We start from the raw sequence: 21,926 nt of genomic DNA on the forward strand, positions 1-21,926 counted from the left end.
CCACAACCAACTCTCTTAAGATAAAAGCCTCATTATTATAAAGGACGCTTTCCTATTTGATGTTGGTGGGAGTGAAACAGGAAGAGGAATGACTGCCTGAAGTTGTTGAGATCCCAGTTTGTCCGTATTTCTGTTGCTTCCTCCTTGTTTCCAAGGCTGCCCGCGGCGTTCCGCAGGGTTCTGTGCTGGGACCGGGCTTGGGTTCCGTTTTTCCGCTTGGTCTCGGTCGGTCTTTAAAGACGTTTTAATGCACCAACGCTCCGTTAGAGGGTTGTTTGACCTTCTGCATCCTGTTGTGTTGACACATGATCGTCAGAGGTGAACGCAGCTTTTCCTCATCGTCTGGAGACCCAGATCGTTTTTATCTTCCACATAACTCTTCTCCTTCCACCTGCAAAAGCTCTGGTTCTGATTCTAGGAGAGGTTATTGCAGATGAGCCACCAGGAGGTGCTAAAAGAAAGTCAAAGATCAAAACATTTATTATCTCTGTGGCTTTTGCTGCCCTTTATCAACCTCAAAGCAAAGATTTTACTTTTCTCCTGGGTGTTTTGAAGCTTTAACTCTGCCCAGAATCAGCAGCAGAATCCGGTAACTGGACCTGGTTTGGCGCCGGCAGCTCCTCCACGTACGAGGAGGGGAAGTGTCCCGTCTTCCCGTTCAGCCCGCCGAACCACCAGCCGGCGTCTCCCTTGGTGTGAACGTCCAGAAGATCTCCTGGGAACGAAAGCAGCAGAGTCTCGTTGCTTCTGTGGCGCCGAGCCGCGCGCGTCCGCGTTACCTTCTCTCATAGAAAGCTGGTCCTCCTGCTGGGACGTGAAGCTGTAGAGGGCTCTGCACCGGCCCGGCTCAGCCCTGGCTTCACCTGTGGGGGGGTTAGGGTTCTTCAGCACCAGGGGTTTCGGATCAGTTGGGACCTGCCTGCGTGTTACCTGGCGTCTTGTCCCCGCCGCTGGACGGCGGAGCTCCATTAAGTGTGGCGCCACAGGCTGCAGCTCCAGTCTGGCTCTGCGTCGCTGCAGGATCTGATGGTTCCGCTTCCAAAGGCTGCTGGCCCGCTAACGGAGCGGCTCCTTTGTAAATGATGGAGGCTCGCAGCGACTGGCGGGTCCTGAACGGCGTCCTCCTCAGCTTGACTGGGCGAGTCAGCTGGACGACGCTGTGCTCAGAGTCCTGACGCACGGATAAAAAGAGTGTGTTTGAAGCCTGAGAGCCTCGATAGTGAGGAGAGCCTTCGGAGCTCGAGGAGTTACCTTATCCTTCCATCTCCTGATGCTAATGTTCCTGACAGGGTGGCGAGGCCTCGGCGTGCCCTCCAGCTCGGACAACACCGCCGACAGCTTGTAGTGGGTGGCCCGCAGGAGGTCCAGCTTCAGCGAGCACTGCGGGCGACAAGACAACAGCCGTGACCTTTCGGGCGCCTCCCTGCCCGTCTCCGCCAGGCACGCCGACCCTGACCTCGTCCAGCTGCTGCTCCGTTTCCTCCAGGTTCTTTTGGTTGGAGAAGGACGGGTTTCCAGAGTAGGTCCTCATCAGCTTTTCAACTCCTGTGATGAGACAAGTGTGTGTGAGGATGGGAGGGGTGTGTGTGTGTGTGTGTGTGTGTGTGTGAGGGGGGGGGGGGGGGGATACTGATGGATACAAGACCTTCCTGATCTTTGCGGGCTCTGGTGATGCTGTCGCTCAGACGCTGCACTTTGACTCTGATGGCTTGTCTTCTCCTGTCTTTGTCCATCAGGGACTTACTGTCCTCCTCCTGTGGCAGAGTTCATGCGCTGGACGTGAGAAACGGACATTTCCTCCCTAAAATAAGTGGATTCTAGCCGCACGCAGACTCACGAAATAATCAGCCATCAGAAACTCCGTTGTGGTGTCTTCCGTTGTGATTCTGTTTTGTTCCACCAACGCCCGCATGTCCTTGTCCATGTCCACTCTCTGGACCGCCTGTTCTATCCGTCTGTGTCCCTGCAGACAGGAAAAAGCGGGTTTGCGCCCTGCGTCTTAGCGACGGCGGCTCAGTCGTGGGGCCAGAGAGACGTTCTCACGTGCTTCAGGGTCTGTCCAAAACTGGTCATCTGGAGGTGGTACCGGTTCAGGATGTTGCACAGAACCTCAATCCGCTGCTTCTCCAGCTCCTGCACAATCTGTAGAAACACAGAAACGGGCCGAAGGTTCAGCACCAGGGGAACCAGGCGTGGATCCGAGGCCCCCGGACGGGCTGCACACCTGGTGGCAGTTCTTCAAGGTGTTTTCCAGCTTCAGCCTCATCTGATGACCCTCCATGTTGATTTTAAAGTACTCGTCGTCCACCTGCGTCTGCACCTCGGCCGACTTGGTCAGCCTGTTTAGCATCTGTGGCGGAGGACAGCGTGAGAGGACATCTAGCTTTTGCCGGAGCAGGGAGGTCTGTGGACGGTCGGCTACTCTGCCTTTTGCTTCTCCTTCTCTGTGCAGATCTGCTTGTTTTCCTCAACAAAGTTGAACAAGGCCTCGTGTTCCCTCGTCAGTGCAGACAGCTTCTTCTTCACCTGTTTGCAGAGGAGATCAATCACTGTTCACTTCATCGCTCCTCACGCACCAATGCAGGAAAAAAGGACATACAGAGGAACATACAAAATATCAGAGTGAAGCCTGAGGTCCAAGGAGCCCCCCAGGGCTCCGAGAGGACCACATGGAGGCACCGATGCCACCAGGAACACACTGGTTACACTCGGATGAAGGAAGGTTCTAGAACAACTCCAGTCCGGGGATTCAAGCCAGGTTTTGTGTCCTACTAGGCTGAACCTGCTCTAATCAAAGGAAGTGGAAGCCCAGGTGAAAGCGTGGTCCACCTGGAGGATGGAGATGCGCATCCCTGTTCCTCGTCTGTCAGGTTTGTAGGAACCCGGGAGGAAACTACCCATCAACACCCCCCTTCCTCCCCCCACGCTCGAACTTTGAGGTCCGCTGCCACTTCATCTAAAGCCCCGTTCACGCATCATCGGCTATGATGTGAACCAAATTGCCCCTTGGGGACATTAAAGACAGTTTCATTGACTTGAGCAAAGCAGGTGGTGTCTGGGGCTTCAGACAGGGTCAAAGGTCCCCTCCCAGGTGTCACTGGACAACAGTGGGAGTGTCTGTCTGCAGGTCTCAAATGTCCAGGTCGTAGTTGCTAGGTGCCTCTATCCAGGCAGGACCCGGACTGTCCAACTGTCCCCCCCCCGTCTCGTCCAACAGTCACACAGACTCAAACTCCGTTTTCCTGACCTTGAGTTGTTCGTTCCAGTTGAGAGTCACCAGTTTTCCGGTCCTGTCAATGGCACCGTCGAACTGGGAAAGCAGAGAAAAGACCGGTGACGCGTCACGACAAGGAGCTACACCCCCCACCCCCCCACCGCCCCCGTCCCCATTCTTACAGGCCTCTTCCTCTTGGTGTGCTCGTCTAAAAGCTGCCGTATCTCCAGAATGGCTTCTTGCTGAAAGGCATTTCCCAGTGATCTGAAATGAGAAGCAGACCCAGGTCACGACCTCCGCAGCTCCACACACACACGTGAAATTTAAAGGAAACCTCCCTGTGAGCATCCGCCCTGGAGTACATCTCATCCGACAGGTGGCACCAGGCGCTGTAGGTGGAGCTGAAAAGCAAAGGAGAGCAGCGTCCCAGCGTTGGCTGATGATTAACGTCTGACGTGGGAAACATGCAGCCTTCTTCCCTTCTTCCTTGTCTTACTTGTGCGACATGCCTTTGGAGGTCCGCATCAGCTTGCCTGCTAGCTTCTGTAAGCCTTTAGCATAAGTCAGCTCCAGCTCAGCCCTTGGACAGGAGACGAGGACACGGTCAAGCCGAACGGCGAGTCTCACGCCTGCCGCCTGCGCTCCACCTACCTTTGCTGGAAGACCGTCATGAGGTCTTTGCAGAAACATTCTCCAGTTTTTGAAAGTTGTTTGACGTCCTGATAGAGTTTGTTGTACTGGAAGACAGACGAGTGCTTCTTTAGCGGCGCCAGGAAAACAGGCTGCGTTGGATTTTGGTGGGTTTTTCCAGAATAATACTCACGCAGCAGGTGCTGAGAGGATCCTTCATCTTTAAGACTGAGGCCGTTTGTTGACTTTGGACCTGGGACTTTGACCACGCTCCTCCCGTCGGGAACGTTCTTCTGAGGAACGTTAAAAGCATAAAAACTCCATCAGCGAATTCCTGCAGAAGGTGACTCAGTCTGAAGAACGCGGTAGACAACCGGAAGAACAACCTCACAGGGTTAATCAGTTACAGCGGGAGAACAACAAAGCCTCAGTCACAGGTGGGACATTCGGACTCTGGAGAATCTGGTTCTGGCTGAGTTCTACCCAGACAAATGGGGCTCCAACAGGCTTGAAAAGGGCCAAACGCCAGAACAGGTGACTGAGTTCTGCCTCCTAAATGAGCTGGTTCTAGACGGACGGTCTGTAGTTCAGCTCAGACCAGTTTAGAGTGGCTGGATGGACCGGTTCCACCCACACGGGGGCCATTATGGTCTGGCTGTGGTGGGACGTAAACACAAAACCTTTGAGCGGAATAGAAATCGTTGTCTTTTATAGGTCAGTGCTGTTGCTGCAGCCTCTGAGTATCGGTTGCCGGTTGTGTAGAAACCAGAGCTTCGCTTTCCTGCCCTCCACAACCGGACACCTCAATCAGGCTCAGGCTCTACAGCCTGACACACACCTGTGGACAGGGGCACAGGTGCAGCTCTGCTTCAGCCCTCCATGTGTACAGGCCATGAAACATTCAGCTGCACACTTGTTGATCCTCGGAGGGACAGTGGGACCGGCTGGAGGCTCAGGTCTCGCCCCTCTTCTCTACTTACACACACGTGAGCGGGCCGGTCCAACGCATCCACAGGCGTAACACACCAAAGTGGGTCTGTTCTGTGCTGTCTTTGGTACCTAAACGCACCTTAATTCATTCATTAGCTGGTTCTACGGTTGCTAAGCTACAGGTGGGCATGTTTAAGCTCAGCTTTGGAGTGTTTTGGTAGGTGTAGGAGCAACACTTGGACGTTAGCTGCTGCTCTTCTCTCCACCTGTGTCTTCAGAGAGAACTTCACAAAAATAATCAGAGCAGGCAGGAGGACAAATGTCTTTTATTCATCAGACCACAAAAAACAGTTCATCTATTCAGAAGCTCGTTTTGAAGAGCGGATGAAACACATTTGATGTTCAGATTTGCAGAGAAGGCACAATGAATAAAATGCGAAGAATCCACGCGGACCTGAATGCACCACGCGCATTTACTCAAGTGAAAGTGGTTTATATAAAAATGGTGGATTGAGGCCATTAATGTTGAAGAAAGCAAGGAACGAAAGCAGGTAGAGTCGTTTAAAGCTGCATGATTGGACGGATCGTTCCAGTCTCTGCGAGGCTGAGCAGCACAGACGCTTGTGGAGTCTCTTCCGACGCCATTCTGGGTCATTTCAAGGCTCTGATTGGAGTCTGGCCGCCCTGCCTGGAGCCCGGATCAACGTCCCTACCTGAAGATTGACTGGTGTCGCTGGGGGACACTTTCAGGGGCTGCTGGTAGCCAGGGCCCTTGGCCCCATGCGCCTGATGCTGCGTTTGTGTCTCCTGCAGCTGGGGAGACATTTTCTTTCTGACACCATGTCAGGAGAGGCTGGGTCCGGAGGTGGTGAACCCGGCTTCCTGTGTGGAGAAACCAGAGAGTAGGGCAGGTGTGACTGAGTGTTTGTTGTGGCAGTAAGGTAGTAGGATCCAGTTACTAGCAGCCACTCCTGGGGCCCCCGCTGAGGCAGTAGCGTGATGACAATGTGCAGGCAAAGAACAGCAGCCATTAATAATGTATTAAATAGCTATGCTAAATAGCTATACCCTCCTGGATTGATGGCCTCATAAATAAATAAATCCATTAGAAATAGCCACAGGGTTCAGTTAGCTTAAAGCTACAATCTGAAGGATGCTATCCTGATGCACGATGACTGAACAAAAGAGAGAGAGGAAATTTACCAAAGCAAAAGCAAAATTCGAGCTCACCGAGAAGCCGCAGCCGCAGCAGCGGCCTCCCGGGTTCTGACCCGCTTCATGGCCTTCAGCATGCGTAGTATCTGTCTCACTGTCATCTCGGGATTGTGGCCAACCAAACGGGGCCTGGGTGTGAAACAGGGGCCCCGGTATCCGAACAGCGACAGGTAGTCGGCCCCCCTGGGTCCCCGTCCGAAGAGCTGCAGCGGCTGGCTGCTGCCGTAACAAGACGCAAACTGGAAGAGACCACAAAGATTCCTAAAAGGTCTGAAACGGCGACGGGGGAAGGCCGGCTGTTCTAAACTGGACCGGAGGACCACAGCCGGATCACGGAGCTGGAATATCTGCTGACCGCCACCAATAAACGCTGATCAAAGGAACATCAAAGGAGTTGAAAACAATATGGGGGGTTATACTGCGTTTATGACTTTACACACACACACACACACACACACACACACACGGGTCGTTTAGTCGTCAACAAACATGCAGGGCTCCTCCTCTCATTGTTTTGGTGTGAACAACTTTTTTTTTTTTATTACTAACCGGGTCACAAACGCATCACAACATCAAGCGTCCAAAGTTGACTGAAACAGCAGAAATCAAAACTTCAGTTTTAGCACAAGAACACAGATACTCACGGGGACAACGGTTGCCATGGAGAAGTACCGATGCTCAGAAATGAACAGGAACAAGACTGGATACACCACATTCTTATACAGGCCCTCCCGTGTGTGTGTGTGTGTGTGTGTGTGTGTGGTGGTGGGTACTGGCCAATCACCAATTACCCATCCCACACCTGACCACAGCATACTGACTTCAGACTTACTTACAGGCACACACACACACACACACACACACACACACACACTGCTTCAGGTTACGGTCACGTGTCGTCGGTCATCAAGTATTCTTTTGTTACCGAGTATATTTAGAAGCGCTTTTATTTCCGGAAAACAGAACAAAGAAAAGTCAAACTTGTTGGCGACAGATGGAAAGAAAAACCACGATGGAGACAGACGCATGCGTGATTCTGGGAGTTGTCGGTAATGGGAGGAGACCAGTAGGATCAGGCCAAAACCATCCCGACGGGCGGAATCTGGCGCCTCTGACTTTACACTTAAACTTGGCTGATGGGCCCTTTAACTACGTAAATAACGTTGTTCACGCAATCCAAATGTCTGTATTTGATCCTCACTGTCAAGTTCTGGAGGTAATATACAAGAGATCATAGAGTCCCATAAGTATCCCTTAAAAGTGTCCCTCAAAAGTTGACCCTGTTCTCAGAGACTGACCACAGAGGCGCTACCGATGGTGGCCGACAGGGGGCAGCACATCTGTTCATCAGTTAAGTAAACAAACAAAACAGACGGGGTAACGAAGACACCTGTTACTATGACACACCTAGAAACAAATGTTAATCAGACTAAAAATGCTCAAGCATCCTGACAATTCAACAACAAACTCAAAACGGATCAAAAATGTAACAAACAATTCTAATCTCCATGTGTGACTCCCGCAAAGACCAACAGCATCATGTGCGTTTAAGTGTGTCCCCCTCTTTTTGTCCCCCCAATGTCCAACTTTTCTGGTTCTTCCTGCCACTCCAGCTTATTGGGGGGTTACAAAAGTGCCATCTTCACAAAACACGCAGGGTGGCGCTGTTGGACAAGCCTGGCTCTCCAGATGTGTCTCCAGCGCACCAATAACATTTTTAAAAGCTCACAATTATCTGTCGGTAACACAGAAACAGAAACGTTGTCCTTCCCGTCAGTTCATTAAGTTCGTAGCAGTGACATTTGGCCACATTTTTTACAATATTCTGTTCGTTTTCTCCGGTCTTGGCTGGTTTCAGAGCAACAGGTGCGTCTGGATATGATGCTGCATTCAGGAACCGGACACCTGTGAAAGAGCCGGACCGGTAACATCCTACCAGAAAGCAAATTTCACAGCTAAGACGCTGAAAACTGTCGATTGTTGATTGATCGTATACTAAACGGGAACTGTTCGAATTAATGTCCACCTTTTTGAGACGGCTGCCCACCGCGGTGACCGTCGACGGCCCATATTTGAATATTTTCCGAGCTTTTTAACCTGTCACAGGCCACGCCCCTCCAGCTCCGCGGCGTCGCTCCGCGCTGGTGGACTCTAGGGGCAGTAACCGGTCCACGGTCGCCCGCGGAGTTTGTTCTGGGTCTCCTCTCTTCTGTCTTCAGCTTCCAGGCAGGTGTGGTTGCATTTCCACTGGTCAGGATGTCTCCATCCACGTCCCCTCGGTTCTTCACGGAGCGGGATGTGGCCTGTCACTGTACCAAGGAGTCCTGCTGGGTGCTATTGGGGACCAGGGTTTACGACGTGACCGGCTTCTTGCGGATGCATCCGGGAGGCGAGGCGCTCATCCTGCGTCGGTCTGGCAACGACGTGAGCCGGTATCTGGAGGGGCCCCCGCACCGGCACTCGGAAAACGCCCGGCGGTGGATGGAGCAGTACTATATCGGGGAGCTGGAGCGACTGAGCGGGGACGACGAGGGACAGGTGAGGGTTGGGAACCTGCAACCTGCTGGCTGGGCTGACAAACTATCAAACTTTGCTTTGAACTCAGAATGCACTAATGACATCTGGCGCCAAATTGGCACCTTTAAAGGGCCAATTTGGTTATGTTTAACCGCTGGTATCATCTTTAGGGACGTTTCCAGGCAGCCGGTGGCTCCCGTAGGGACAAATACCGGTAAATACCCTGGAATTTTCCATACCTGCTTCATTTAACCTTATTTTGTGCGGGTGCACCCCACCCGCACAAAATAAGGTTGCATCCTCCCGGATGCATCCGCAAGAAAGCGTTGAGGGACCTCCCGTGGCGCCAGTCATCGTCTTTGTCGAACCGGTTTCGTAACGTTTATTTGAATTTGGTGGGCGTTTCTATGCGGGACGGGGCCTGATCGATATCGGTTGTCGGCCAGCGGCCTGAAAAGTGACGCACGGGGAGGGAGGGGTCGGTGTTTGTGGAGCGCGTGAGGAGCATACAGGTGATAAGGTAGACCCCTGGGGGTGGGGCGGAGGTGGAGGACAGGAGCGTCAATGAATGATGGGGGGGGGGGGGGGGGGTCTAGTGTCCCAGGACAGTAGTTGTTAACTCTTCCTGTGTGTTTGATCCTGTTGGCCACCCAACTCTTCAAAAAGTTGAATGTTATCTTGGCCTCTAACCCAGTTAATTAATAAAAACGGGTGCTTCGATATTATTTGTTTTAATATGTAGTTTCTGAGCCAGTGCACATTTAATCACGACTGTAAAACTTGACTGACCTTTTCACCCCAGATATTGTTTTACACCTGCATTTGCTCCTTTTTGATCTGATTACTCAACATTCAAAACTTGAGAGTGATTAACCGTCACACAGCCGAACACCTGATGGGTTTGTCTATGAACTTCCTAATGACGAGCAGGAGGTTTAGAAGTTACCGTTTGTTCTGATGAGACCAGTCCTGCATCATGTTGACTTGCTGATGATCCTTTTGTTTGGTAAAGGAGCACACGCCTTGTTCAGATTTATGTTGCAGGCATAATACTGAGGGACTGGCTTTCAGGCTCAGGGGACCTTGTCTGGGCCTATAGACCACAAAAAGAGAACAATATCTTGACTTTCTGGAGATAAATGTAACAAAATATTTTGCCAGCCTCACTTAAGGTTGCCACACCAAACAAGGCCCTGTCCCCACAGCCTAGATCAGGCCCTAGCCTGTCCCCCCACAGCCTAGACCAGGCACAGGCCTGTCCCCCCACAGCCTAGGTCAGGCCCTGGCCTGTCCCCCACAGCCTAGATCAGGCCCTAGCCTGTCCCCCCACAGCCTAGGTCAGGCCCTGGCCTGTCCCCCCACAGCCTAGATCAGGCCCTGGCCTGTCCCCCACAGCCTCGGTCAGGCACAGGCCTGTCCCCCACAGCCTAGATCAGGCCCTGGCCTGTCCCCCCACAGCCTAGGTCAGGCCCTCCCTGTTTTTAGTGACTTTATGATCGACCTGAGTAGTATCGGGTTCTGGGGTAAACATGGAAGGTTTAAAATGACGGAGCTTCATAGAATCGTCATGTTGGATGGGTCCTGACGAGTGTATCAGCCTCACAGTCATTGGGACATAATGGTGGCGAGTCCAGCCGAGAACCTGCTGAATGGAAGTCACAAGAGCAAGGTCTCCATGACAACGGAGGCATTCCAAAACTCTGTATCAGCCATCCAGGGACTGCTCCTCTGGCTGAGGCTGCCGAACAAACAATGCCCCCTTATCTCCTCCTGCATCACCTAAAATGTCAACGTTAACCTCATTTGTTTTCAATGATTGACCTCTGAAGAGCACGTGAAGCTCCAGGCGTACAAATACCAGGACAGAAATGGAATTCATTTGTGCCTTTAAGCGTGACTTAAGGTCGGACAAATGCCAGCCTAGCCCAGCTGCCTTCCAGCCAGGACCAGGGTCACCCTGAACAAGTCCAATCAGCTGATCCCAGGACCAGCAACACTAGAATGTGTTACACAACCAGGGCAGGAGTCCGGTTGTAATCGGTTAGGTGTGGTGGTCATTGTTAATTGGACGGGTTTATTTTCCTGTTTCCAGCACAGCTTAGGCCACTTACACATTTTTTGGGAAGAAGAGGGTTCTGGTAGTAGGTGAAGGTGCCAGAACAGTTTCAGAGCACTGCCGAGGTGCCCTTGAGCAAAGTACCGAACCCACAAATGCTCTCATGGGTCCCTGAGATGGATGCGTGTCCCTGAGTTTGAACAGGTAAACGGTGGCCTGGAGACAGCTGCTGGCTCTGTTTGAGGTTTCCATTGTCCATAATGGGGATAAACAGATCAGTGGAGACGTTCCCTTGTGTAGCGTATGTACATGGGTGGATGCATGGACGGATGGATGAACACATTATGGTGTGGCCACGCATCCCTTTGTTGAAAAAGCAGTTGTTCCATTGTTTTATCCAATTGGCATCTGGTGTTTCTGAACAATAGTCCGGGCTCTGTTGGGCCTTTGGCTCTATTGGCCTGGATGGATCACAAGGGGCTGCTGGAGGATGGAGGTCTGGTTTCATGCTCTCTGGGAGTCGGGACTCCAGATGTTTGGCGGCTCATGCGCATGAATTTGGGAACAGGTTTAAAATCAAACAACTGGGCTGTTTATGCCGTCAACAACACCTCAAAGAGAAGGTGTTGCTTATCACCATTCAGGACCGGTCTTTGTCCCCACCGCTCCTATTGATTATTTATTATTAGCTTTAGGTGTCTGTTGGTACGCGGTCTTTGGGAGTGTTGCCTCGGTATCGTACCTTAGCTGGGGGTTCCCCTCCGATCGGGGTGAGGTGGACACTGATGGAATCTGGACCTGCTCGTGCAGGGACGGAGGGCTTGACTTGTATTGACTTTATTGTTAACATTGTGTTGTTCCAGAGGTCCTTCAGAAACTCTTGGAACACTTTTGGGAGTTTATCACTGTGGTGATACGTTAGCTATTGTTTACCTTTGCGCCTATAGAGACGCTGACACGCCAATTAGCATCCAGCTACAGGCCTCAGGTGGCCCTCCCATCGCCCCGGTAACACCACAGAAAGACGGGCAAGGTGTAGGTGAGGCAAGGTAGACCGGGTATGTTCATGCGTCTGAAGCCCACAGGCCACCTTTTCCCTCGCCAGGAGTGTGATGCGGGTTCAAAGAGTGTGACCCCATACGTGATTTCTGACGCGGTTCCGACGAGGCCCCGCTAATATTCACCAGTGGTCATCGAAAATAGAGAGAGAATATCTAACGCGAGCAATCATTTAAAAATCAAACAGAAATGTCGGTTTGTTTCACTTTGATGGAAGAAACGACACACGGAGTGGAGCTCTGACTTCGCTAGCTATTCAGGTTCACGTTAGCATTGCGATGCTTCCCGTGTCGTTTCTGCCTTTTATGAAGCGTTTTCATACAACCTGAGATCTACTTTAACTGGTGGCCAAACCGTTAACGGAAAATATCTCTCAGACACGCCCAGAAAGAGTGAAAGACACGGCTGAACTGACAGGTATCCTACAGCGCTGCCTTTCCCTTCCTCTAAAGAAGATAAACATTGCCTCAGCCTGCAGCAGTGCCCTTGTGACTTTTTTGTGTCCAGTAGTAGCTGTACTGGTTTTATGACATCACTTATTTACATAAGTATGTGATCAGCTTGGTCTCGGTCACTCGTCCACGTGCAAAAAGTGACTTTACAAGCGGTTTGATTTACGCTTGTGCTGCATCATAACCGTGAACATTTGTCCTATAAGATGGTTAATGCACTTCATTTCCTCACCTGCGGGTTGAATTTTAAACAGCGGTCAAATTCATCGCAGCCGATGTGCTGAAATCTGTCCAGAAATTTCCCACTTTAATCCTGTTTTGTTGAAGATTCTCAAACCTTACTGGGAAGTTTGAAAGGGTAACATTGTGTCGATACACTGTTGCTTCCTGTTATGGATCAGGGAAATCCAACAAATATCCAACAAATACAACAAATCTATGGTGTCAGTGTTGCATTGAGATGCTGTGTGTGTGTGTGTGTGGGGGGGGGGCATGTCTCCGTTATGGTAAAATGACCCCGCACGTCTAGTTACACAGAGCCTCTGTTTTCCTTTGGAATTGTGAACATGCATGCAGGAGCACATAGGGAGGAAGAGATGAGGTGGAATTTTGAATACTGGCGTTTCAGGTTTGACCGGTTCCTTTAGTTGAACTGGGATGAGTCATCTTTCTGTTCACACACACACACACACACACACATGCTTCAACCTTACCCACATTGGCCTCTGCCACCCTCTCACTTGGATAACTTGCTGTCACCTGTCCTCCGTGTATTGTTAGTCCTCGCAGGCCTAATAAACTCAAACACAATCTGCACCATTGTGCGTGCATGTGGACCGAGCTTGGATTGTCTCTGCTGTATAGCAGAAGACTCCTATTGTATGTATCATCATCCCCCTAATTCCCCTCCTTCCCTTACAATCATCATTAATCCAGCTGCGTGAACAGAACCTGCAAACAGCAGCATGATTATACGTCTTAAGTAAGAGAAGGGACTTTACTGCGGTCTCGTAGGTTGACATCAAGCCGTTTCTCTTCTGGTAGGGTTTTTAATAATGGTCTCGGGAACAACTTCATCATTGTCATGTGACAAGAAGTAGTGTTTATAGTGAACTCTCCCATTCATTCTTTGCCCAAAGTCATGTGACGATATTTGAATAGGAGACCTGAGTATTAATCAAATTTTACACGTGGCTCTATTTAACTTTTGATTTATACGTGAGCTGCTCAGGGTTTAGAGTTAAGAGGAGGCAGTCTGGTCTCTGCTGCATCTATACTGATGAGAGATGTGTTCAAAAGTGTGTATTCTGTCGGTGTTGTGTGACTCGCTGAAAGCTGTATCAGTGTTGTAGTAAATAAGAAAACAGTGCATGTTGTGTTGTGATGCTCATAAAATACAAAACAATACAGGTGACTGCTGTTTTGCTGGTCCCTGTGTTCATGTTCATGGTGGTAGATGCTGACGAGAGAAGAAGAGGGGTCTGCTAGGCTAATGCTAGGGTTAGCCAATCGTTGCCAATTAAACTTCAAGCCCCACACGGGATTTTTGGGGGGGGATCTAAGTTCCTACCCTGCTCCAGGGACTTGGGCCCTGTAAAAGTTCCTGTAAATGGCCCTTCAGGGGAGGTTCCTGCAGTGAAGACATGGACGAACAGTCCCACAAAATTAACACAAATTCCCTGTAGTGGAAGCGCAGCTATTTTCAGGCTAACTGGGTACCATATAGAATACTGGAATAGTTGGGTTGCTTTTACAATTTTTGAATTTGGACCTTTGAAAGTTGGATGTGCTCTCCATGGGGTGACCAAGAGTGAGGTGGGAATAGACCCTGACAGCACCCCAGTCCCTTGGAGGACATAGGTGTCATTGACTCACACCAGCGTTCCCAGTAGAATCCATTCAACTGTCAGTCTGCATGAATGAGTGCAGTTATACCCAGATTTGTTCTCTTCTGACATGCTCACCTTTGTACAGATGAATAAACAAACTTTTTTACACTGTGTTCTATAGAAAAAGGTCTTTGTTTCCACAAGACGTGGTGGCAGTTTACCCTGGATATTATAAGTGTTCGAAACAAATAAACCTCCTCCCCTTTTGTAACTAGAACCAAAGATACTTCTCCAGAGGCATTATTTCAGAGGCTAGAGGTGTTTCTAGCACAAAGGTTATCTGAAAGGTTTTGACATTTCATCTTCGGAATTCCGCTCAATGATGTAGACTTTCCGAGGGTGCAACCTTCCACGACGGCGGCCTGGGCGTTGATGTACTTGCAGAGCATTTCCTGGCTAACGTATGCGTGGCGTTGATGCTTTAAGCTGGAAGCAAACAGCTTCGCCTCGGACGGTTGTTTCATCTTGGGGGTTTTTTGGTCTCAAACTTCCAATTGTGAGGGACGACGTGGTGTATTTTCTAATTATATATTAGATTTGATCACATGCTGGATCTGCATCACATACATTGTGCATTAATTTGAATTAATCAAATTCAATATGACATTTAGTTAATTGATAATTATTGATTAGGGATTTTGACAACCCCGATCTTACTGTTACTGTTATTGTTGCTCATCGAAATGGTGCTCTGCTGGTTATCTAGTTAAGAGAAGTTAATCAAATTAGATTCTTATAAAAAGACCGAATGTCAATTGGATGTTAAAATCTTGGCGCCGTTGAGAGAAATAGGCCACCAAAGAAGAAGAAAATGTTTTCAGTTTGTGTGATATTGTTTCATATAACGTTAAATGTTAAGTTGTGAATTTGCTTCCAACTTTGTAGAAATGTTTCATGAATGATATATTGTATCGTACTTCGGGGAGGAGGTGGGGGTGGGGGGCGTCCAAGGCCTGTTGAGACCGTTTTGACACAGCAGGTCCCCCAGTGCAAGAAAATCCCTGGAATGGTCGTTGAGAGGAACTTTTACGGGGCCTAGCTGAGTCCCTGCTCAGGTACTTAGATCCCCCCCAGCAGAAAAGGAGCATCAGCCTAGCAGACACAAGGATAAATGGCTGTGCTGTTGTTCCAGCATCAGTCCTGTCTGCAGTTTTGATGAAACACAGCTGTAAATAATCAGACGAAAATGGCAACACGTATGTTAAATCTACAAGGACAAAAACATTTACCGTAATTTCTGGACTATAAGCCGCTACTTTTTTCCTACACTTTAAACACTGCGGCTTATTCTACGGTGCGGCTTATTTATGTTTTTTTTCGTGGCGCATTATCACAACTATTGTGAATCAGTCATTTTTACTAACCCTCATCAACGTGGAAAATACTAGAAGAAAAGCATATGATGCGACTTTTAAGTTAAAAGCGATCACTCTGGTGGTTGAAGAAGGAAATTGAGCGTAATCTTGGCATACATTATGGTAATCAATGGCGAGAAGGTGGAGACGCCCGCATAAAGAACTGATCCAAAGCAAAAAGACGACAAAAGCTTTTAGACGTAAACATCGCAGGTGGCCCGAATCACAAATCAGACTGAAGGCAAAAGCAATCGCCACTGCGTGCTGAAAATAGAAGATTTTAGAGGTGGGCCATCGGGGAGTTTTAGCTTGTTCATTGCTTGAGTAAAAAAGCATAAACAACGTAATTTGTGTGTAGCGGATACAAACGGTACTGAATGTTTTCTATCTAATTTTTCATATTACTACGTGGGATACCTGCGGCTTCTAATCCAGTGCGGCTTGTAAAAGTACAAAATTGATTTTCTTTCTAAAATTAGATTATGCGGCTTATAATCAGGTGCGCTCTATAGTCCGGAAATTACGGTAAATAACTCTCATTCTATGTGTGGAATGATATTCGGTGGGGTAATGATCTAAATGAAATGGATGTTTCTTCTGAACCCATAACAGCTGGATTCTGTATCGTCCGACTCGCGTATGAGGGTGGTGCAGCTTCAGACCTGCAGGTCGACACCTCCCCGACAGTAAAAACTGCAACAAATGCTACGAACTCAGCACCTTTTGAAACATAGAATTCATCATAGCCTACAATTTAAAAATGTTATTACACCGTCTAGGGATCAGTGAACCTGGTTACGATAAAAGTATCCCTTCCCTACGCTAGCTTCTAAATACGGGAGCATTCCGACGTTTTGGCAACGTTAATTGTTAATAACTTTACAAGTGGTTCAAAAATGATTCCTAGTTTCTTTCTCAAAAATAAATCTTTTGTCTATTTGATTATTGAAGCGAATGTCAAATTATAATATGATTTTATGATTCAAGCAGATTTTTGTCTTTGTAGGATAATGAGGAAAAAATTGTAAAGTTGAGTTTCGTTGGGTTATTAATGATAAATTCACTTTGGTTAGGTGTGATTTTTACGTGTGATTGTCATTTTATGCTGTTTTATCGCAATGGAAATCTTATTTCTTCGCACTACTTTTAATTACAGCAACATTTTTCACCTTTTCAGTTAATGCGTCAACATTTTTAAACTTGTATGTGATTAAAAAGAAAGCCAGTCACTAGGATCAGGTGTACCATTAAGAGTTGCAAGTTGAATGTTTGCCTGGTAACTTTAGTCCCTGGGAGGGAAAATGTCACCTAGTGACGGTGTGGGTTTCTGTCGGAACCACTGTGAAGTGACACTGAGTGTGTGAAACGTCTGTACCGCATTTAGGCAGTCTGCTGATGCGTTCTGATGGGGTTAGTAAAGGCCGAAGTTAAATTAAGAGTTTCTGGAAAGAAGGAGTTCTGAGCACAACCTATTCTCTGTTTGACAATAGTTGACTTATTCACAAAATAAGTTACAGACGGAAAATGCTGTTATTTCAGTGTTAAAGACAAATGTCGGTTTTAGCCCACGGACGGACATCAACCCTTCAAATTACCCTTCAAATCCCTTCAAATTAAATAAGGACCAGATTTTTATTCTGGAAGTAAAACTTTGCCAGTAAATACTCCAAATATATCCCCTTTTTTAAAATCAGTGCAGTCAGTGAAACTTTCTTTGTTTTCTTTGTTGCTTCACATTACCAGAAATACTGGGATTCATAAACAGGTTCATATCACTGTTTATTTACAGTAATAATGGTTTTGCTTCTGTCTAGAAGATCTTTTTTCAACCACCTGCCTGGTTGAGGGGTAACCCGCTTGTTCCTGGGGTAACCCGCCTGGTCGAGGGATAACCCGCCTGGTCGAGGGGTAACCCACCTGGTCCAGGGGTAATCTGCCTGGTTGAGGCGTAACCTGCCTGGTTGAGGGGAAATCTGCCTGGTTGAGGGGTAACCCGCTTGGTCCAGGGGTAACCCACCTGGTCGAGGGATAACCTGCCTGGTCGGGGGGTAACCTGCTTGGTCCAGGGGTAACCTGCTCGGTCGGGTGTTTAACTGCCACGGGTGCGCTAGCTTGAAACCATGCGGCTGATACATTTTTCATCAACTGATGAGAACCTGACAGTCAGTCGTTTACCCGCAGCACAAACAGATCAGAGAACACAAAAACCAGAACTCTCATAATGTGGTTTGTATTCATCAAAATTATATGTTATAAATATGTCGACTCTTAAAAGCCCATCACATGCAGAAATGCCTATTAAGGCATGAATATTGTAGGCGTTGCGTTACGCACGTGCACACACATCCTCACCCTTCCAGGCAGTTCTCGGACTTTTGGGGCTGTTTTGTTGTACCTCTGAAAATGGAGAAAACCCCTCTTTAATCACTTTCTTTGCTTTTGTTTTTCAGGCTCTAAGAAAAAGAAAAAAATCCAGAGAAGAAGAACAAGAAGCAGAATGGATGAAAGAAAACAAAACAGAGGTGAAAGAAGAGGAAGAGGACGACCTGGTCACACGCTGTAGCTCTGTGGACCTGAACAAGGTTAGTGTGTGTGTGTGTGTGTGTGTGTGTGTGTGTGTGTGTGTGTACGCTGGGCCATTCACCCCCAGAATTGTCATCATTGCTGTTTTAGTTTGGGAAACATTTTAGAATCAGTTTTTTTTTTAATAAATTGCATTTCAAAATAGGCTTTTCCAAATTCTGATGTCCAAAGAGCAAAAACCACGACACGTTTCCTTTGTTTTCATATTTAAAAGGACCTGCAGCTGAAGTTGGGACGCCCTTCACGCCCAGTAGCGCCCCCTCTGGCCACCATAGCTTATATAAGCCTTTTGTAGCAGAGGAGCCTTTCAGATCTGGTTAGAGGCATCTTCATCGTTCCTGGGCCGTCTTTAACGGTCTGTCCACAGATGTTTAAGAAAGTTTAGATCAGGATTCTGTGGAGGCCACGGAAAAACCTTCAGCTTGGGCCATTGTCGGTATTTATCAAGCTTTGGTTTATATCGGCTCACCTGTCCTGGCAGTTAAGGACCCTGACTAAGGTCTCAGATCAAGCCTCCTCACCCCGTTTCTATACAATCCCAGAAGATTCTCCAGTATTTTTGGGGAGGGGGAATCTTAACGTTGGCCCTGGGATGATCTGGAGACTCTGAAGGCAGCGAGGATTGACTCCCCCAGTGGAAACTGGGTGGAGGAACAGACGTGCTGCAGTAGGTTTGGTTGGTTTTAAAGTTTCTCCTCTCACTTCAACCTTTTATGCTCTTCTGTTGACAGAGTTTTATGTTGTGCACACTGAGCACTGGCAAACTGGTAGAGCAGGACTGCAGCTCCAGCCATCAGTGGCTTTATGTCCTTTCCATCCTGTTCAGAGCATGATACCAGTCTGTGTGTGTGTGTGTGTGTGTGTGTGTGTGTGTGTGTGTGTGTGTGTGTTGACACATCTCAGTCATATAGCTTCACTAATGCAGAGGCAGAGCTGTGAGGTGTTAAACTCCCCAACCACGCCAACGCTCTTTTACCACAGATGGAGATGAACTTGTTCTTTGTTTGACACCTTTGAAGCGTCTTCCTTCCCTGCATCACGCACAGAAGTATCACAATGGTTGTTAAATGATGGGCGATGGTCACCTGAAGGAATGTGGAGCATATTGATTGATGGCTTTCATGTTTTTCCTTTACTGAACACAGAGAAAAGAGAGTGTAAGGGCTTCATGAGCGCTCAACCAGCCGCTCCCAACATACTAAAACATGAAGGAACCTCTGCAACAGCACAGCGAGAAAAAGTGTGAACGAGGGTTGTGAAACGGTGACTTTTAGCATCCGCCTGTTTGTGAGGTGTGATGATGAATAAAGCTGACTGGAGTCTTGATTTTCATAGTAGAGTAATAACAACAGTGGTGACCAGAACAGAACACTGTTTTTTGCAACAGTCATAACAAGGACATTTGTAAGTCAGCGTATCTTCTGACCCTGGAAGGGAACCTGCAACTGCTGCTGAGACCTGGTGTGAGGGGAACGTGCAGAACGTCATGTTGCACCGACCAGCCAGGGTGCAGTCGCTTCCTTGTTGTCTGGTGTGGGTTTGCGACTCTCTGGCGACGCCTGCTGGACACTCTGGCCAACATACGCCATCTCAAGCTCACGGTTCACAAGTTTTGGGTTTTTTTTTGTGTGTCTGCAGGATTTGGTGGACTGGCAGAAGCCCCTAGCCTGGCAGGTGGGCCATCTGGGTGAGAAATATGACGCTTGGGTTCACCAGCCAGTCGACAGGCCTATCAGGCTCTTTGGAAACCCCTTCCTGGAGGCCGGCACCAAAACATCCTGGTAAAATCAGCTTCATACAAACGTATACTTTTTTTAAAGAGTTACAGCTCGAACCTGCGTGACTTTCACACCATGCCGTTTGAAACGACCTAAGCTGTTCTGACTATTGGTCCAATCCTTCTCCCCGGTACCCTGACTTCCCCAGGGAGGCGGAGTGATCCCCCAAGAGTTGGAACACACCCCCGTGTGCCAGTCATGAGCTGCTGCCACGATGCTGGGGTCAGGGTCAGGGTCAGGGTCAGGGTCAGGGTTAGGGTTAGCCTCGACCTCTGAACAGCTTCAACAATGGTGGAGTGGAGAACATGGTCCACTTGGACTCCATGTCCCTGGGATCTGGTCAAAGCTGTCCTGGAGGTGGGGGGAGGAAGACCTCCCTGACAGAGGAAACCTGGATTTAACTGATTTGAATAAAACTATTTTAGCTCCTGTTGTTAGAGAAGTTGCTTCTCCATTTACTGCTGAGCCAGTGCGACTTCCAGCCCCTAAACCCTGCGTTGATATCTTGCCCCCGCTGCAGGTACTGGGTCCCGGTGGTGTGGCTTCCCATTGTGTTTTTTTTAAGTTGGCACTGCTACAGCACGCTGGCTCAGGGCACGACGAGGGTAGTCCTCACCTCAGGTAACACAAACGATCACACTCGGTATCTGTTAAAGCTTTACACAGCTATCTTCTTATTTGCATGGCCGCGCCATTTACATTTCCAGATAATACGTTTTATATTTGAACCTGGGGTGTGTGTGTGTGTGTGTGTGTGTGTGTGTGTGTGTGTGTGTGTGTGTGTGTGTGTGTGTGTGTGTGTGTTCCCGTTCATGTCCCTAGACGTCTCCATCCCCGTCCATAAGTACCTCTTCCTGCCGCTGTTTTTGATGGGCTGGTTCTTGTGGTCTTTCATCGAGTACTGCATCCATCGCTTTGTCTTCCACATGAAGCCGCCGGCCCATAACTACTATCTCATCACGCTTCACTTCCTCCTGCATGGACAGCACCACAAGGTACACACGCATCACTCCACACCCTGCGTGGGGCTCATCCAGGCTCATAACGTGGCCCCGGGACCGCCTCATCGTGGCCCCGGGACCGCCTCATCGTGGCCCCGGGACCGCCTCATCGTGGTCCCTGTGCTCGCTCATGTCGTCCTGTTTCTCCAGTCTCCCTTCGATGGCTCGCGCTTGGTCTTCCCGCCCGGCCTGGCGTCCCTAGTGGTGGGCTCTTTCTACGTCGTCCTCAGCAACACGCTGCCAGACATCGTCGGGATTTGCGTCTTCGTCGGGGGACTGTGCGGCTACGTGGTTTACGACATGATCCACTACTACCTTCACTATGGCTCCCCCAAAAGAGGGTCGTATATGTACAGCCTGAAGGCCTACCATGTCAAGCACCACTTTGAGCACCAGCGAGCAGGTGAGCAGGGGCCTCATGGGGCATCCGTCAGCCCTTGAGTCTTCTCTCCGCTCTAACCATGTCTCCTTTTAGGCTTCGGGATCACCACCAAGTTCTGGGATCGTCCCTTCAACACAGGCATTCCCGATGAGAAATTCTAACGGATAAATTGGCTCTGCTGACGGGCCGCGGGACTTGTCGGCGTCCGTCTTAACAACAGTGTCCGTGTACTTTATCAGCCTGAAGCTTTTAGTTGAGATCCTGCAGCTTTCCCAATGAAGGAGGAAACGAGCAGCTCCCACCCACAGCTGCTTTCGGATTCCTGCCAGCAGCACCTGCATCTTCATCTCTTCTGTGCCTTTTCTTAAGCCCAAACCAGCTGTTGTGCCCTTCACAGCCACCCCCCCCCCACCGGTACCGCCGAGCGGCGGGCCACGGACACACCGTAGACACGCAGAACACACCTGTGCTTTTTCCTTTTGGTGGTCATTCCATCGGTGTTGTAGGTTGTCTGTGATTCCGATACACGATATCTGCTACCTCCAGGAATTTCGACATCAGCTGCAACATTTTGGGGCATTTTTGTTGCGAGTGTCGACTTTAAAATTCAACTCATCGGAATGACAAATCTTTGTAATTCCTTTAAATCAAATGTGCTCCTGGGAAAAGGGTTGGGATCTCCTAATGCTTTAATACAATATGCTTTCTCTCCTCGGGGTTGGTGCCTCAGCGAGGTGTGTGTCCCTCGGCGAGGTGTGTGTGTGCCTCAGCGAGGTGTGTGCGCCTCAGCGAGGTGTGTGTGCGCCTCAGCGAGGTGTGTGTGTGCCTCAGTGAGGTGTGTGTGCGCCTCAGCGAGGTGTGTGCG

At 49.1% G+C, this 21,926-nt stretch overlaps 2 protein-coding genes across 2 annotated transcripts; one reads left to right on the forward strand and one right to left on the reverse strand.

The window, feature by feature from the left end:
• Positions 1-364: 364 nt before the first annotated feature.
• Positions 365-4,203, reverse strand: nostrin (nitric oxide synthase trafficking). Its single transcript, XM_029841347.1, has 17 exons — positions 4,038-4,203; positions 3,866-3,951; positions 3,711-3,794; positions 3,553-3,615; positions 3,397-3,478; positions 3,248-3,310; positions 2,428-2,526; positions 2,225-2,350; positions 2,044-2,142; positions 1,838-1,963; positions 1,646-1,754; positions 1,457-1,545; positions 1,252-1,380; positions 931-1,171; positions 780-863; positions 534-715; positions 365-451 (listed from the first exon to the last, which is right to left on the reverse strand). The coding sequence occupies exons 1-16, from the start codon at positions 4,155-4,157 to the stop codon at positions 558-560; spliced, it is 1,758 nt and encodes a 585-aa protein (XP_029697207.1). The 5' UTR covers positions 4,158-4,203; the 3' UTR covers positions 365-451; positions 534-557.
• A 3,628-nt stretch (positions 4,204-7,831) lies between these two features.
• Positions 7,832-21,906, forward strand: fa2h (fatty acid 2-hydroxylase). Its single transcript, XM_029841349.1, has 7 exons — positions 7,832-8,527; positions 17,768-17,899; positions 19,539-19,681; positions 20,199-20,299; positions 20,501-20,673; positions 20,830-21,082; positions 21,155-21,906. Exons 1-7 carry the CDS (start codon positions 8,246-8,248, stop codon positions 21,220-21,222), a joined length of 1,152 nt encoding a protein of 383 aa, XP_029697209.1. The 5' UTR covers positions 7,832-8,245; the 3' UTR covers positions 21,223-21,906.
• Positions 21,907-21,926: the final 20 nt, after the last annotated feature.

This window comes from Takifugu rubripes, chromosome 9 (assembly GCF_901000725.2).
Source record: "Takifugu rubripes chromosome 9, fTakRub1.2, whole genome shotgun sequence".
Lineage (NCBI taxonomy): Eukaryota > Metazoa > Chordata > Actinopteri > Tetraodontiformes > Tetraodontidae > Takifugu > Takifugu rubripes.

Excerpts from the sequence above, each read along its gene's own strand:
- nostrin (XM_029841347.1), bottom strand. The coding sequence starts at position 4,157 with ATGCTTTTAACGTTCCTCAGAAGAACGTTCCCGACGGGAGGAGCGTGG. Across the intron at positions 3,616-3,710 it reads TCCAAAGGCATGTCGCACAA|CTCCACCTACAGCGCCTGGT; the intron begins GTAAGACAAGGA and ends TTTGCTTTTCAG. Across the intron at positions 3,479-3,552 it reads TCCAGGGCGGATGCTCACAG|ATCACTGGGAAATGCCTTTC; the intron begins GGAGGTTTCCTT and ends TTCTCATTTCAG.
- fa2h (XM_029841349.1), top strand. The coding sequence starts at position 8,246 with ATGTCTCCATCCACGTCCCCTCGGTTCTTCACGGAGCGGGATGTGGCC. Across the intron at positions 8,528-17,767 it reads GCGGGGACGACGAGGGACAG|GCTCTAAGAAAAAGAAAAAA; the intron begins GTGAGGGTTGGG and ends TTTGTTTTTCAG. Across the intron at positions 20,300-20,500 it reads GAGGGTAGTCCTCACCTCAG|ACGTCTCCATCCCCGTCCAT; the intron begins GTAACACAAACG and ends TCATGTCCCTAG.